Source organism: Monodelphis domestica, chromosome 5, assembly GCF_027887165.1.
Source record: "Monodelphis domestica isolate mMonDom1 chromosome 5, mMonDom1.pri, whole genome shotgun sequence".
Taxonomy (NCBI): Eukaryota; Metazoa; Chordata; class Mammalia; order Didelphimorphia; family Didelphidae; genus Monodelphis; species Monodelphis domestica.
In genome coordinates this window covers 213,637,925-213,651,550 of record NC_077231.1, presented here as the reverse complement: position 1 = coordinate 213,651,550, position 13,626 = coordinate 213,637,925, and the positions used below count along the sequence as shown (strand labels likewise).

Here is a 13,626-nt window from a genome sequence, read left to right as displayed (position 1 = left end):
CCTAGTGTTTGATAAGCCCAAAGATCACAGTTTTTAGGATTAGAACTCACACTTTCACAAAAACAGCTGGGAAAATTGGAAAACAGTATTGCAGAAACTAGGTATAGCCCAATATCTCACACTCTTTACTAAGATGAGGTAAAAATGGATATATGATTTAGATATAAAGAGACATACCATCACTAAAACAGGAGAACACAGACTAGTTTAACTGGCAGATCTTTGGAGGAGGAAAGAATTTATGACCAAATAAGAGACAGAATATTATAGAATATAAAAAGGATAATTTTGATTATATTAAAAAGCTTTTGTAAAAACAAAACTAATGTAACCAAGATGAGAAGGGAAACAACTGGGAAAATTTTTTTATAACAAATGTCTCTGATAACCTAATTTCTCAAATGTATAAGAATACAAGTCACTCCCCAATTGACAAATAGTCAAAGGCTATAAACAAGTAATTTCAGATAAAGAAATCAAAGTCATCAATAATCATATGAAAAAATGTTCTAAAACTTTCTTAGAGAAATGCAAATTAAAACAATACTGAGTTACTACCTCATACCTATCAAATTTGCCAATATGGCAGTAAAGGAAAGTGGTAAATGTTAGAGGGAATATGACAAAATTGGGACACACACATTGTTGGTGGAGTTGTGAACTAATCCAACTATTCTGAAGAGCAATTTGGAACTAAACCCAAAGTGCTATAAAATTGTACATAAAGATATAATAAAAAAAGAGGAAAGGACCTATTTGTATAAAAATATTTATAGCTGCTCTTTTTGTGGAGGCAAGGAATCAGAAATTGAGGGGATGTCCATCAATTGGGAAGTGGCTAAACAAATTGTGGCACATGTTGGTGATGGAATACTACTGTGCTCTAAGAATTGATAAGCAATGATTTCAGAAAAAGGTGGAAAGAGCTGTGGGAACTGAAGCAGAGAGAAATAAACAGAACTGGGAGAATGTTGTATACAATAGCAGCAATATTGGACAATGATTATCTGTGAAAACTTGGCTATTCTCAGCAAAGCAATAATCTGGAACAGTCCAGAAAAACTTATGATAGTGAATGTTATACACCTTCATATAAAGAACTGTTGGAGGTATCACCTCACACCTAGCAGATTGGCTAACATGACAGCTATGGAAAGTAATGAATGCTGGAGGGGATGTGGCAAAGTAGGGACATTAATTCATTGCTGGTGGAGTTGTGAACTGATCCAACCATTCTGGAGGGCAATTTGGAACTATGCCCAAAGGGAGATAAAAGCCTTTGATCCAGCCATAGCACTGCTGGGGCTGTACCCCAAAGAGATAATGGACAAAAAGACTTGTACAAAAATATTCATAGCTGCGCTCTTTATGGTGGCCCAAAATTGGAAAACGAGGGGATGCCCATCAATTGGGGAATGGCTGAACAAATTGTGGTATATGTTGGTGATGGAATATTATTGTGCAAAAAGGAATAATAAAGTGGAGGAATTCCATGGAGACTGGAACGACCTCCAGGAAGTGATGCAGAGCGAGAGGAGCAGAACCAGGAGAACATTGTACACAGAGACACACTGTGGTATAATCGAACGTAATGGACTTCTCCATTAGTGGCGGTGTAATGTCCCTGAACAACTTGCAGGGATCCAGGAGAAAAAAACACCATTCATAAGGAAAGGATAAACTATGGGAGTGGAAACGCCGAGAAAAAGCAACTGCCTGACTATAGAGGTTGAGGGGACATGACAGAGGAGAGACTCTAAACAAACACTCTAATGCAAATATTAACAACATGGCAATGGTTTTAAAGCAAGAACACATGTGATACCCAGTGGAATCATGCGTCGGCTATGGGGGGTGGGGTGGAGGAAAAGAAAATGATCTTTGTCTTTAATGAATAATGCATGGAAATGATCAAATAAAATAATATAAAATTTTTAAAAAAAAGAACTCTTGGAGTTGTCTTTCCTATCAGTTATTTTTTATTTTATTTTGGGGTTTTGGTTATATATGAGTTTGGTCTTACAACAATGACCAATATGGGAAGTGTTTTATATGACCATAAAAAATGAAAAAAAAATGTTTAAGATGATTCTAGGACATATAATATGAAATGTTCAAAAAGGCCTTAGTGAAACAAAAGTGTAACCTACGGCAAAATAGAGCTATATATAATATATCTGTACCTACATCTATAAATATTTTAACAAATGCATATACACAGACCGGATAGTCAAATCTATGAGAACTAATGTTATCAACAGAGAAAGTAGAGACAAAAGAAGATTCAGAGAAGTAGAGTTGAAGAAGCATTTGGGAGCACTTGCTTATATTATAAGCATGCATTGGGAGGAGGGGAAAGATGTGAAAGATTTTGTAGAAGTAGGATCAAGAAGTAAGATCATAGTTGAAGAGGGCAGTGGAGGGTTAAAATGTGAAAGAGGCAAGAGTTAAAAGGCATTGAGGTGATAAACTCAGGTAATTTAACCAGAAAGATGGTGATAGCATCAAAAAAAAAAATAGATGAATTTGGACAACTTATAAGTTGAGTGTATATGCTGAAGGACCAGGGCAGGGAGAGGGGAGAAGGAAGGACAAGGATAAATGGTGAGTTTCATTCTGGACACAGAACATTTAAAATAACAACAGACATGCATATAGAGATGGCCTATTGACCTGGGAAAGGAGCAAGATGATATAAATTCTGGAGTAATTTACTGAGATAAAAGAACAGAACAACGTGTAGAAGTTGCAGTGTCAGATTTGAGTTTGATAATTAGAGCTATCAAAAAGAGGAATGTGTTGCTTTGGGATGATATAGGTTCCTCCTCTATTATATATCTTTAAAGAAAGACTGGATGAACATTTATTGAGTGTATGATAGAGAAGATTATTGTTTAAATATGAATTTGACTGCTATATAATCTCTGGGGTTCTATATATCTCTGAAATACAAAACATACATCATGGAAGCAAATGTCACCCAGTGAGGGATTAGACAGTAATGAGGGTCCTGGACAGTACTTTGGGAATTAAGTATGATTAAGAGGCATATGGATGGCTATTGCAAAAGATACTGAAATGGAGCAATCATACAATCAGGAAGAGAAGACAGAGATTTGTCACAGCATCTAAGACTGAAAAGGATATTTAAGTATCCAAGAGGAGGTGAAGAACAACAGAATAAAAATTAGATGCTACAGAAGTCTTGAGGATGAAAGCTAAGGCTTTTGAATTTATCAGTAAAAAGATAACTGGGAAAAGATAGTTCAACGAAAGAAATGAGGAGGTGGTGGTAAAGAAGTACAGGCAAGAAATATCGATACTTCTTTCTAGAAGCTAGGAAGAAAAAGGCAATGAAATAAGGACTAGCAGTTTATGAGGGTTATATAAAAGACTAATAAGCATGGGAGGAAAATGAGAATCTATGTAGGAGAATAAGTCATCGAGATGTGTAAAGGGAGTAAAGGGAGTTTCATCTCCTCTCCCTCCTAGATTGCCAACAGGGTTCATCCAATTTTCTGCATGTTATTGCTGTGTCCATGAACATAAATAAAAGGGTATGGGTAGACCCCACATGTCTCTACTTCCCTGAATGTGGCAGGAGACGCAGACTGAGAATTCTGCAGGATAAGTTACACTTAAAAATAGGAAAGAGACTTTAAATAGATGCTTATCTGCTTTCTACATTCCAAGTACTGTTAACCACTCCATAAGCTACGAAAATTGGAGAAAAGAACTCTTGGATTCTCATTGCTCACATGGGTACCTTGTAATGACACTGAGTGACTATATCCTGTCACACATATTTGCTGATTGTCTGTTTTAAGACAATTTCATTTGTAAATTCATGTAATTAATCTAATCTATCATATTCTATTATACTATGTCATTTTCAATTACTGTGTTTTGGTTATTAGTTATATGTTCTGTTACACTATCTTTATTTGTATCACCCTCCTGTGACTGGACTGGGCATAATACCATTTTAAAAGTCCACAGACAAGTTGGACAAACTCTTTTCCTTGGCAAAACCACTGGTCCTTATGGATGCTGGATATGTCACCAGACCCATGGGAGCACTGTTTTGTCCTGGGTAACAATTCCAGACCACAGTAATGAGACATTACCACAGTTTGCTACATAAGGAGGTCACATGTTGTCTAAAAGGCCTTTTGCTCCTTTTTACCTTTGTTAATTGCCACACAGATAATGATGAATAGACTTCATCAAACTGGTTACAACCTATTATCAGTAACCTTTGGAGAATTTAATGAGCTAAAAAAAAAATCTCAGTTGATTTTAATGGCTCTTCGGAAGTAATTTTCAGATATCTAGAAGCACCACTACCTCTGACTGATTCGCCTACTTTTAACTTGTGTGTAACAAGGTCTATTTAGTAGTAAGTACATGGGTGCACTATTGTATTCCCCACCTCCACATTTATAAAAAAAATGTAATGGATGACACATGAGAAGTAATTTTCACTGTTGTATTCCTCACCTCCACATTGCAATGGATGGGACATATAATAAATACATCCCTTTTATGGATGTTACAGTCTCATCCTGGAGGAGGGAGGGTTTCTCATGGGGCTTGGTAAACCTGGGACAATTTTACAGTCTCATCCCATAGTAGGACAGTTTTAAATTTGTCTTACTCTACCCTTCAACCAGAATGGTCTGTGTTCTTAGTGACATCAGTGGTATAGCTTTTTTTTTTTTTTCTGGGCACTCCTGCCAAATTTTGGAATAATGGCAATAATAGACTGTTAGAAATATTTCAGTCTAGGTTGAAAGACTGGCTAGATTTGGAGAACTTGTGACAAATATCCATGAGCTTCAAAAGTTTTTAAATGACATACATAGCAAGTGGCTATGGAGACTCATGTGAATCCTAATGATAGTGGATTTGTTTGCAGTTGTCATCAAATAGGCTCTTAGGATTTGGGGGATTTTGGTACTTCTTAGGATCTGCGTTAGTTGTTGTACTACTGTTTTAAAAAAGCTGTTACCTGGTTTAAAAAAAATCATGTACACTCACACTGTGGATCATGGCCAAGTTAAAAGAGCAACAGATCTCATTTTAGAGTGAGAAATTTTTGTATTATGCCTCTGCTTGAATAACAAATTGTCATATGGAATGTGAATAATGAATTTATAATTTTATTATTATTATTATTGTTTCTTTATCTTTGCAATAGGATATTGGATTTTTTCTTTTTTCTTATATATTTTTGTACTTGAAGTAGTACATGGAATTGGTATTAATGTTTTTGATTTTGAAGGATAAGTTTATAATAGTTATTAGCCCTAATATCAATGCATATCCAAAAGCTTAAGACTGTGGAAATCTGGCTTATTTGATAAGTATTATGGGACTTTAATAATTGTGTCTGATTTCAGAAGAAAAGATCACAAAAGAGCCACTGCATGCTGCCAAGCAGCACAAGGTCAAGGAGACCAATAATCCCTGTGAGACTGAAGAGAATCTATGCCAAGACAGAGGACTTTTTTGGAGGTTTGAGGAAGCAGCGTTTTGACAATTTCAGATGCAGGATTCCATCGTGCCAAATTTCCAACAAGTACCTTAGTTTGGCTTTCATTTTGGCTCCACTATCCTTGAGAATGAAGGTAAAATCAGACCAGGAAATTATACATCCCTTTTACCTCAGAACCTAGGCCCTCTCTTATAGTTTGTCAATTTTCTGTAGTCCTGGCTGCCGAGGGGTAAAGTGCTATATTGCTACAATTGTCCTACAGGCTTTAATTGGGCTTTGCCAGTGATTCAAGGACCTGTTACAGGTTTACTCTTTTTTATTCATACATACATACATACATACATACACATACACACAGATACACACACACACACATATATGTATATATATATAAGATTTTGATAATGTATTTTTATCCAGAATTTAATTTTTGCTCTTTTATTTGGGATATTTTTGGGTTATTTGTTTTCTTTTGACAATTGATTCATATACCTCATAACTCAGCCATGTATCCCAGGGCAATTCTGGTGTTGGTCAACACCCTCCTCAAAGGGTGATTGTGTAATTATCCTAAAATCCAAGGTTTAAAATCTTAGAATTTCAGGAAAAGAAACTTGCCAACACTGTGAATCAAGAAAGCAGATCTTTTTGGAGAAGTTGCCATAAGGATGCTGGCAGAAACTACACACTGAATAAAAAAAATCCAGAATGAACTTTGAGATATAATGAACTAAACTGAACTAACCCTAAGCTGGCCCTGTAGCACTAGATACACAATGTAAAATGTATGTACTTTTGTGACTTTTCTGAGCAGGTTCCTGAGCATGAGAACCATATTAAAGAAGATGAATGATGTAATATTTATAGTTTGTTAGAAGAGCAAGAATGGCAGGAAGTTAAGGAGGCAAAGAATTCAAGGGAAGCCATGAACTAGCTGACTTCTGAGACTGAGGCTGTATAAAGAAGTGAGGCCAGATGAGTAGAGACGAACTTTGCAAAGTTTTATTGAGTTCTGCATGCATCTATCTCACTCCTATAGCACATCATTTCCCACTGGAAAAATTACTAGCAAGGAACTGAGCAGCAAATTCTATTTTTAAAAAGTAACAAGACAACTCTAGAATGCTGACAGTCTGCTGACCTGGGGTGTCATGTCCTAGAGGTAGCAAGCCCCTGGAAAAATGTTCTTGATAGAGGAATGTTTTTGTGCTGCTCAAGGAGAAAAAAGGGGCAGGGTATTCCATGGGCTGATTAAAAAATTTTTTAAATGTGATCTAAAAAGAATACGAGAAGCTCTAAGTCATGGAATATCGGCATTACTGGACACATTATTTGGTAGTTCTGACTAAAAAGGGGGGAAGTTACACAAAGCAAAGTGACGGGAGACAATGGCAGAAGGGGAATAAATCTCTGGCTATGACTATGGAAAAAGGGATCTGGAAGAAAATACCAACCCATGGGGAGAGTGTATCTCACATTGGATCAAGTGTGCCAGAATATTGTGAGGATTTAAAAAAAAAAAAGCTTCTTTCTTAAGAAGGGAGTTCAATCAATTACAAAGAGCTGCCAGGCCTAATTCTTCAATCTTTGAGGAGACCATTAACCATTAACATTTATAAAGTATTGCATATAGTACTTTATGCTATACATTTATTTGCATATTTCTTTATAAAGCCTATATTCTCAATTTTCTCTTAATCACTATCAAAAATATTCTCCCCAACCCCCACAATTGGCATGCATTTTATTTTTTCCTTCAGTTAGAGGCACAAAATGTTGTCAATCCAGTAGTTTGTTAAGAAGTTTCTGTTAACAATTTTACACCCAGATGCCTTTGGAAACAACAGTAAGCAATTGTTACAATCTTTGGCTATACCCATTAACTCATAGACTCATCAGTATTATACTCTCACCAAGTGAATTAAATGGCTATTAAATTGATATCATGTACATATATGTTACTTTCATTCTTTTAATTTCTATTTTCAGTTAAGATACTTTTCAAGGGGTCATAAACACTTTTTTTTACAAATATATAATTCAGTTCATTCTCACTAAGAGCCAATAATGAAGGGAATAAATTTTCATAAGCCTAGAGAAATATCAAAGTAAAACAACGTAGTAAACCTTTGCAGAAAGTACTTCATGAAATCTGGAAGTAGAAAGGAGTCTTGGAAGTTATCTTTATCAACCCAAACCTGACCAAGAATTGCCTCTTATAATATCCCCAAGCAATTGGTCACTTAACCTTCACTGGCACAGCTCTATTTAGTGAAGGCATCTCTATGAAATTCAATACAGAACCACTATTTTCTGTAATCTAGCCCAATACACTGTTTCTTTTTAATAGAAACAAATGTAACAATTATCTCAGAGGTTCTTAACCAAAGAAATAAGTTACTTACTCCAGTAGAATGTTGTTCATATCCTGTGTGAAGAATTTTTTCCTACCTTCTTCATCAAAAAGCTTGGCAGCCTAGAACATATACAGTATAAAGTAAAAACTAATGTTTGCTATAGCTTTTATAATAAAAAAAAACTATCTTGAGATAAAGATTAAACACAAAACAGACTGAACAACCTATACACCCTTCATGCTACTCAGTTATCTATTTTTAAAATCAAGGAAACACAGAACATTCCCTTCCCATAAGGTTTCCAATAAATATTAAATATTTGAGAGTAAATCCTCAGGTTAGTCCAGCAACAGAAACTATAGTGAAAATGCATTTTTAAAAAGTATGATCAACTCAGGACTAATTACACAAAATAGTGGGGAACAAAAGCACTAGTAAATGAAAAAAAAATCATTTTATTTGGTATTTGAACAGTTGATTGTGCATAAATAGGCTATGTTGATCACAGTATCTCAATCCAATCTCAAACCAATGATACTTTGTTAAAAAAAAAAAGACTCAACTTACAAAGGGCTGACTATTAACAAAAGCCTGATTTGGTACCATAGAATATGGGATAACATTGCTACCTCAAAGCATAACTTTTTAAGAACTGTACTCTTTGTATGCTTGCAAACTTAATACATAAAATCATCCCCCAGGGGTGCTCTACTCAACTCTGTGTTCCTTTCTTTGCTCCCAACTATCCCAGAACCCATCTAAGAAAAGCTAGGAAGACCCCTCCATCATCTTTCCATTGCTTGACTGATCATAAAACTGGCATAACTACACTGCCTCTGTGCTCAGCAGTCCCCCTGACCTCATCATCTGACATCTCTGAGCCTTTCCATCTACTTCACCACTGTACCCTTAGGACTCCTAAGCTCTTCCAAATGGCCTGTAACCTTTTTGTGTTCTTACCCAAATAAAGTAGGAACTCCTTAAAGGCCTCTTCTATTTGTACATTGTAAAAAGGGAGATTTTATTCAAAATCTCCCTTTTTACAACATGCACAGTTTAGTACATACTGGTGATATAGTAAATCCTTAATAAAAGCTTTTTGACTTGTTCATTTAATCAACAATTTCCAAGAAATGTTCTTAACATGGCTGTATAATGATGAAATTAATTTTCTAGTAGGGAAAGAAATAGGTGTTTCCTTCATTCCATTAATGTCTTTAAATACTAAGGCAGTTAAATAAGACAAACAGGAGGTTGAACTCTGAGGGTGAACTGGTTCTGTTCTGAGTTTTAAGAGGGGAAAGACAAGGGCGAGTAAAAGGCATGCATTAGTATACAGGAGGAATAAGGAGGGTAGAACTTGCTCTCTTATAAAAGAGATATATGAGATGAAGAGGATATAAACATGAAGGAAACTTTAAAGGTTTGAGGGATGTTGGCATTAGATGAACCTCACTCTGAACTACCACTCTCCTTACTCAAATAAGCTCCAATGACTTCCTATTACCCTTTAGAGCAAATACAAAATCCCATTCAGGATGTAAAGCTCTTCAGAACCTAGCCCTGTGTTGATGTACCTATGGCACACATGCTGGAAGGAGGGCTGCTCCCTTCCCCCTTTACATGAGTGCCTGAAAACATTTCTTACATGACTCACCCCTCTGCCCAGCAGCCCAATGAGAGTGCTTCCTCTCTCCCTTGTAAAAGGAGAGGTAAAGATAAAGGTAAAGGGGAGGCTCACATGCTGCATGAGAGTTGCAGTTTGGGCACTCAGTCTCTAAAAAGGGTCACCATCACTGACCTAGCCCTGTCCTAACATTTTAGTGGTCTTCCACTTTGCTGTTTTCTCATGCAGTAAATGTTCAAGCTACTTTGGTCTTTTGCAGTTTCTCAAATAACTAACACTTAATCCCCTACCTTTACACTGCTCTCCCCCATTCCTGAATGCTCTGTCCTTTGACCTCTGATTCCTAGTTTCTTTGGCTGCTTTCAAGATTCACTTCAAATTTTATCAGGAGGCCTGTCCTAGTCCCCCACATTCATATCAGTCCCCCTCTCTGATTAACTTTCTTAACGTCTCTGTGCATCTTGGATATATTTAAATATGTATATGTTACATGCCCCATTAGAATGTATGCTCCTTGAGATTAGAAATTGTTAGGATTTTGTATCCACAAAATAAGTACTTAATAAATGCTCATTGAATGACTACAAATTCCACTATTCCTCTGGGGAATGTAAATGAATTTAAAGAAAATATATACATGAAATCTTCTGGAAAAAAAAAAAAACAACTTTGAAAGACTTAAGAACTCTGATCAATGCAGAGATCTATTATGTTTTCCCAGGACCGATGATGAAAAGTGCTACCTACCTTCTGACATAATGGTAATGGATTAAATATGCAAAATGAGACATTTTAGGACATTACAAATATAGGAATTTGTTTTGCATCTTCTGCATTTTTTTTAGAAAGGTGTGGTTCCCCCTTTTTTCTTTTTTCCCAGTGGGGAAGAAAAAGGGTGTAAGGGAGAAAAAATATTTGGTAATAAAAAAAAATTTTTAATATATCTGCATATATTTATATAGTTATATTTATAGCTGGAGGCTTTCCTCACCATGGGAGGATAATTATATAGTGGCCCAAGGTAAAATGCTATAAGCAACTCCATCAGAGGGTTTTTGATCCTCATTTAGATAACAATGCAAGGCCACACACTGCACAACCCAATAGAAAAGCAATTTTAAGGCAGAACACACTGAAAGACTCATCTGCATATTAATTGGCCACTCTCTCCTATACCACCTAGTAGCAGGGTTTTTTTTTTTAAACCCTTACCTTCCACTTGGAATTAATAATGGTATTGATTCCAAGGCAGAAGAGCAGTAACAGCCAGGCAATTGAGATTAAGTTACTTGCCTAGGGTCACATAGCTAGGAAGTGTTTGAGGCCAAATTTAAACCAAGGCCCACCCATCTCTAGGCCTGGCACTCAATTCACTGAGCCACCTAGCTGCCCCTCTACTAATAATAGTTTTAATTTCTTCTCCCATGATTTTACTCTCAATCCTAAAACCAACTGAGGCTATCTTTCCCTATTTTCCCAATTATAACTTTATAGAAAAGGGTCTACATATATCTAAACAACTCATACAATCCGAGATCTTGTTCCCAAGTAAAATGGCAAACATTCCAACCCCCATCAACCAGTTTCTGGACTCAAACCCCCCAAAATTAAAATCTGGAAATCAAGTTAATAGATAACATCTTATACCTCACCAAATCGTTATTCTAGAATAGTGATGGTGAACCTTTTAGAGACCAAGTGCCCAAATTGCAACCCTCATGCCACATGTGAGCCTCACACCTTACCCCAGACAGGAGAGGAAGGAAATGCTCCCAGTGAGTTACTGGGCAGAGGGCCAGATTATGTGAAAATTGTTTTCAGGTACACATGGAGAGGGGAAAGGGAGAAGACCACTCTGGCATGATCCAGCATGCATGCCACAGGTTCGTCAGCATGGTCCTAGAACATCCAAAAAGAAGGATGCTCTTTATTAGAGATGGGAATTTTCTTGTATAAAAGTGGGAAATGCTCTAGAAAGCTGTGACATTACCAGCCTAAGCTGGATACAGATTTGGAGGACCACAGCAAGCTATTCCCATTTCTAGCTGAGTGTAAAGAATACCCTCAAATAAATCTCATGCAATAGTCTTCTTTTTTGGTTAGTGCAGGCACTGAGTTACTACATAATCCTTCATTTGGAGAATATTTTGCTACAAAATATAGTAATGAAAATGAGTGGAACCACTGATCAAGAGGCCTTATTTTACAACTCCTTGAACACAAAGAGAAAATCTTCTTTCAAACCACTGTTTGAAACTAGTTCATCAGTGTGCAAAGAGCACATCCAGGAAAGAATCCTACCATCAGTAAAAAGTCATCTCAGTTAAAATTTAATCAATTTCATTTTTGTGATGCTTAGTTAGTGCTTTGCATGTCTAGAGCCTTCTGACTTTTTCATGATGTAGATATTTGTAAGACTTCTGCAGAATCTAAAAGTCTCTAATCGCTTTCATTTCTTACTTCTAAACCAGACAAACAGATTTTTTTGGCTATCCTTGACTATTCCCACTTTGTGTTCAATTCACCAAGTATATTTTTAAAATATGCTAATTTAACTTAGAAGATCTTATCAAATTCTTTGTATAATTTCACTAGCTCTCTATCCTCTACAACTGATGCTGATGAATAATATTTAATTATTTTCAGGTGGCCTTTTTTGCACAGCCTTTTGAGCTTTAAAATACAAGATGAATAAATGTTTCAAGAAATATTCTCTGTGGTCTTTGGCCAAATTATAAAACCAATGACACCATCTCCTTCCATTTTGATTACTCTAAGGAGAATCTAGGAGCTGGTCTTCCATTTAATTTCAAAATTGTTTACAACAAAGAATATAAACACTGGTATGATTTAGGTTCCTCTAGTAGGAGTTGGTCCACTTGAGGGTCCCTGGATAAGGATATTTTTTAATAACACTACCACAATTAAAAGAACTACAGCAAAGTTAATATTTCTGACAGTTTAACGTAATGTGGTTTGAATAACATGGAAATATGTTTTGTGTGATAATACATGTATAACCCAGATTGAATTGCTTGCCAGTTCTGGGAGAGGGTAGGGGCAGTAGGGAGAGAGACAATTTGGATCATATAACTTCAGAAAACTTATGTGTAAATTTGTTATTACATGTAATTGATAAAAATTAAAAATAATGTGGTTTTAAGAAGTCCTTTCTGCCACTCTGCTATTAGTACCACTAAAGTGGAAGGAAGCTATATGTAGGATGTTTGGCATTGCAAAAGTATTCCTAACCAGTGGATAGTTTCCTGGTAATGAACTTTTATCAAGCCCTGTATGATGATGAGAACATTCTATTGCCTTGGATTGTGATCCAAGCATTTCCAGTACAGCAGAACTGGCCAAAGCATGAATTCTGCAAGCAAAATCTTTGACTAAGTAGGAGGTATGGCACAATGAAATATCACAGGAAACTTAAGAACACTTGCATCTGAACAAATTTCAGCATGGTATGTAAAAGTCAGATGAGAGAGTTCAGCCACTTAAGCACTTAAAATGCAATGGACATTTAAATGTATATGTAATGTTAAAAGAAATAGTAGGTTAATGATCTATCTTTAAAATAAATTAAGAGAACTGCTTTAAATATCAGTTCCATTAGTTGTTTGCAAAAAGATGCCGCCATGAAAATAAGCAGACCAATCTGTTTAGGGTGGAATGACTCTTAAGTTCTAGTCTACAACTCTCCAGTTTTAGAAACTATTTAAACAGGCACAGAAAAGATCTGAGGACTTGACTTATGCTAATCAAATACATATATCTATAAATTTAAAAGGAAAGACATATTTCAAGAATGTGACCAATTATCTACATAGAACTTCTATATCCTCATGGAACTAAATTGTATTTCAAAGGGGTTTAGTGAATACATAAGCAGAGCAAAACCAGATACTCAAAGGTTTAAACTAGAATTACCTGATTAATTCCCCTTCTCCAGGCTATGGATATTTTAGATGTAAAGAGCAATTTGGCCCAAACAATATAATATTCCTTCATTGTAGAATCTTTTGCAATCTGTTTTTTTCTTCCTTATCAGTCTACTGAAACTACTCTCTTCTAGATTATCAACAATCTTATAACTACTAAATACAATGATGTTTTCTCAATCTTCATTTTACTAGATTTCT

At 35.8% G+C, this 13,626-nt stretch overlaps 1 protein-coding gene across 5 annotated transcripts in view; it reads right to left on the bottom strand.

Annotated features, from left to right (window-relative positions):
• UBN2 (ubinuclein 2) overlaps window positions 1-13,626 on the bottom strand; it is a 162,660-nt gene that overhangs the window by 72,281 nt on the left and 76,753 nt on the right. For all 5 annotated transcript variants that reach the window (XR_008912323.1, XM_056799760.1, XM_056799758.1 and 2 more), the window contains exon 7: window positions 7,903-7,973. Coding sequence is in view for 4 of the 5 variants with exons in the window: in XM_056799760.1 (XP_056655738.1) it covers window positions 7,903-7,973 (71 nt within the window). In the remaining variant the exon portion in view is untranslated. The remainder of the gene's footprint in view (window positions 1-7,902; window positions 7,974-13,626) is intronic.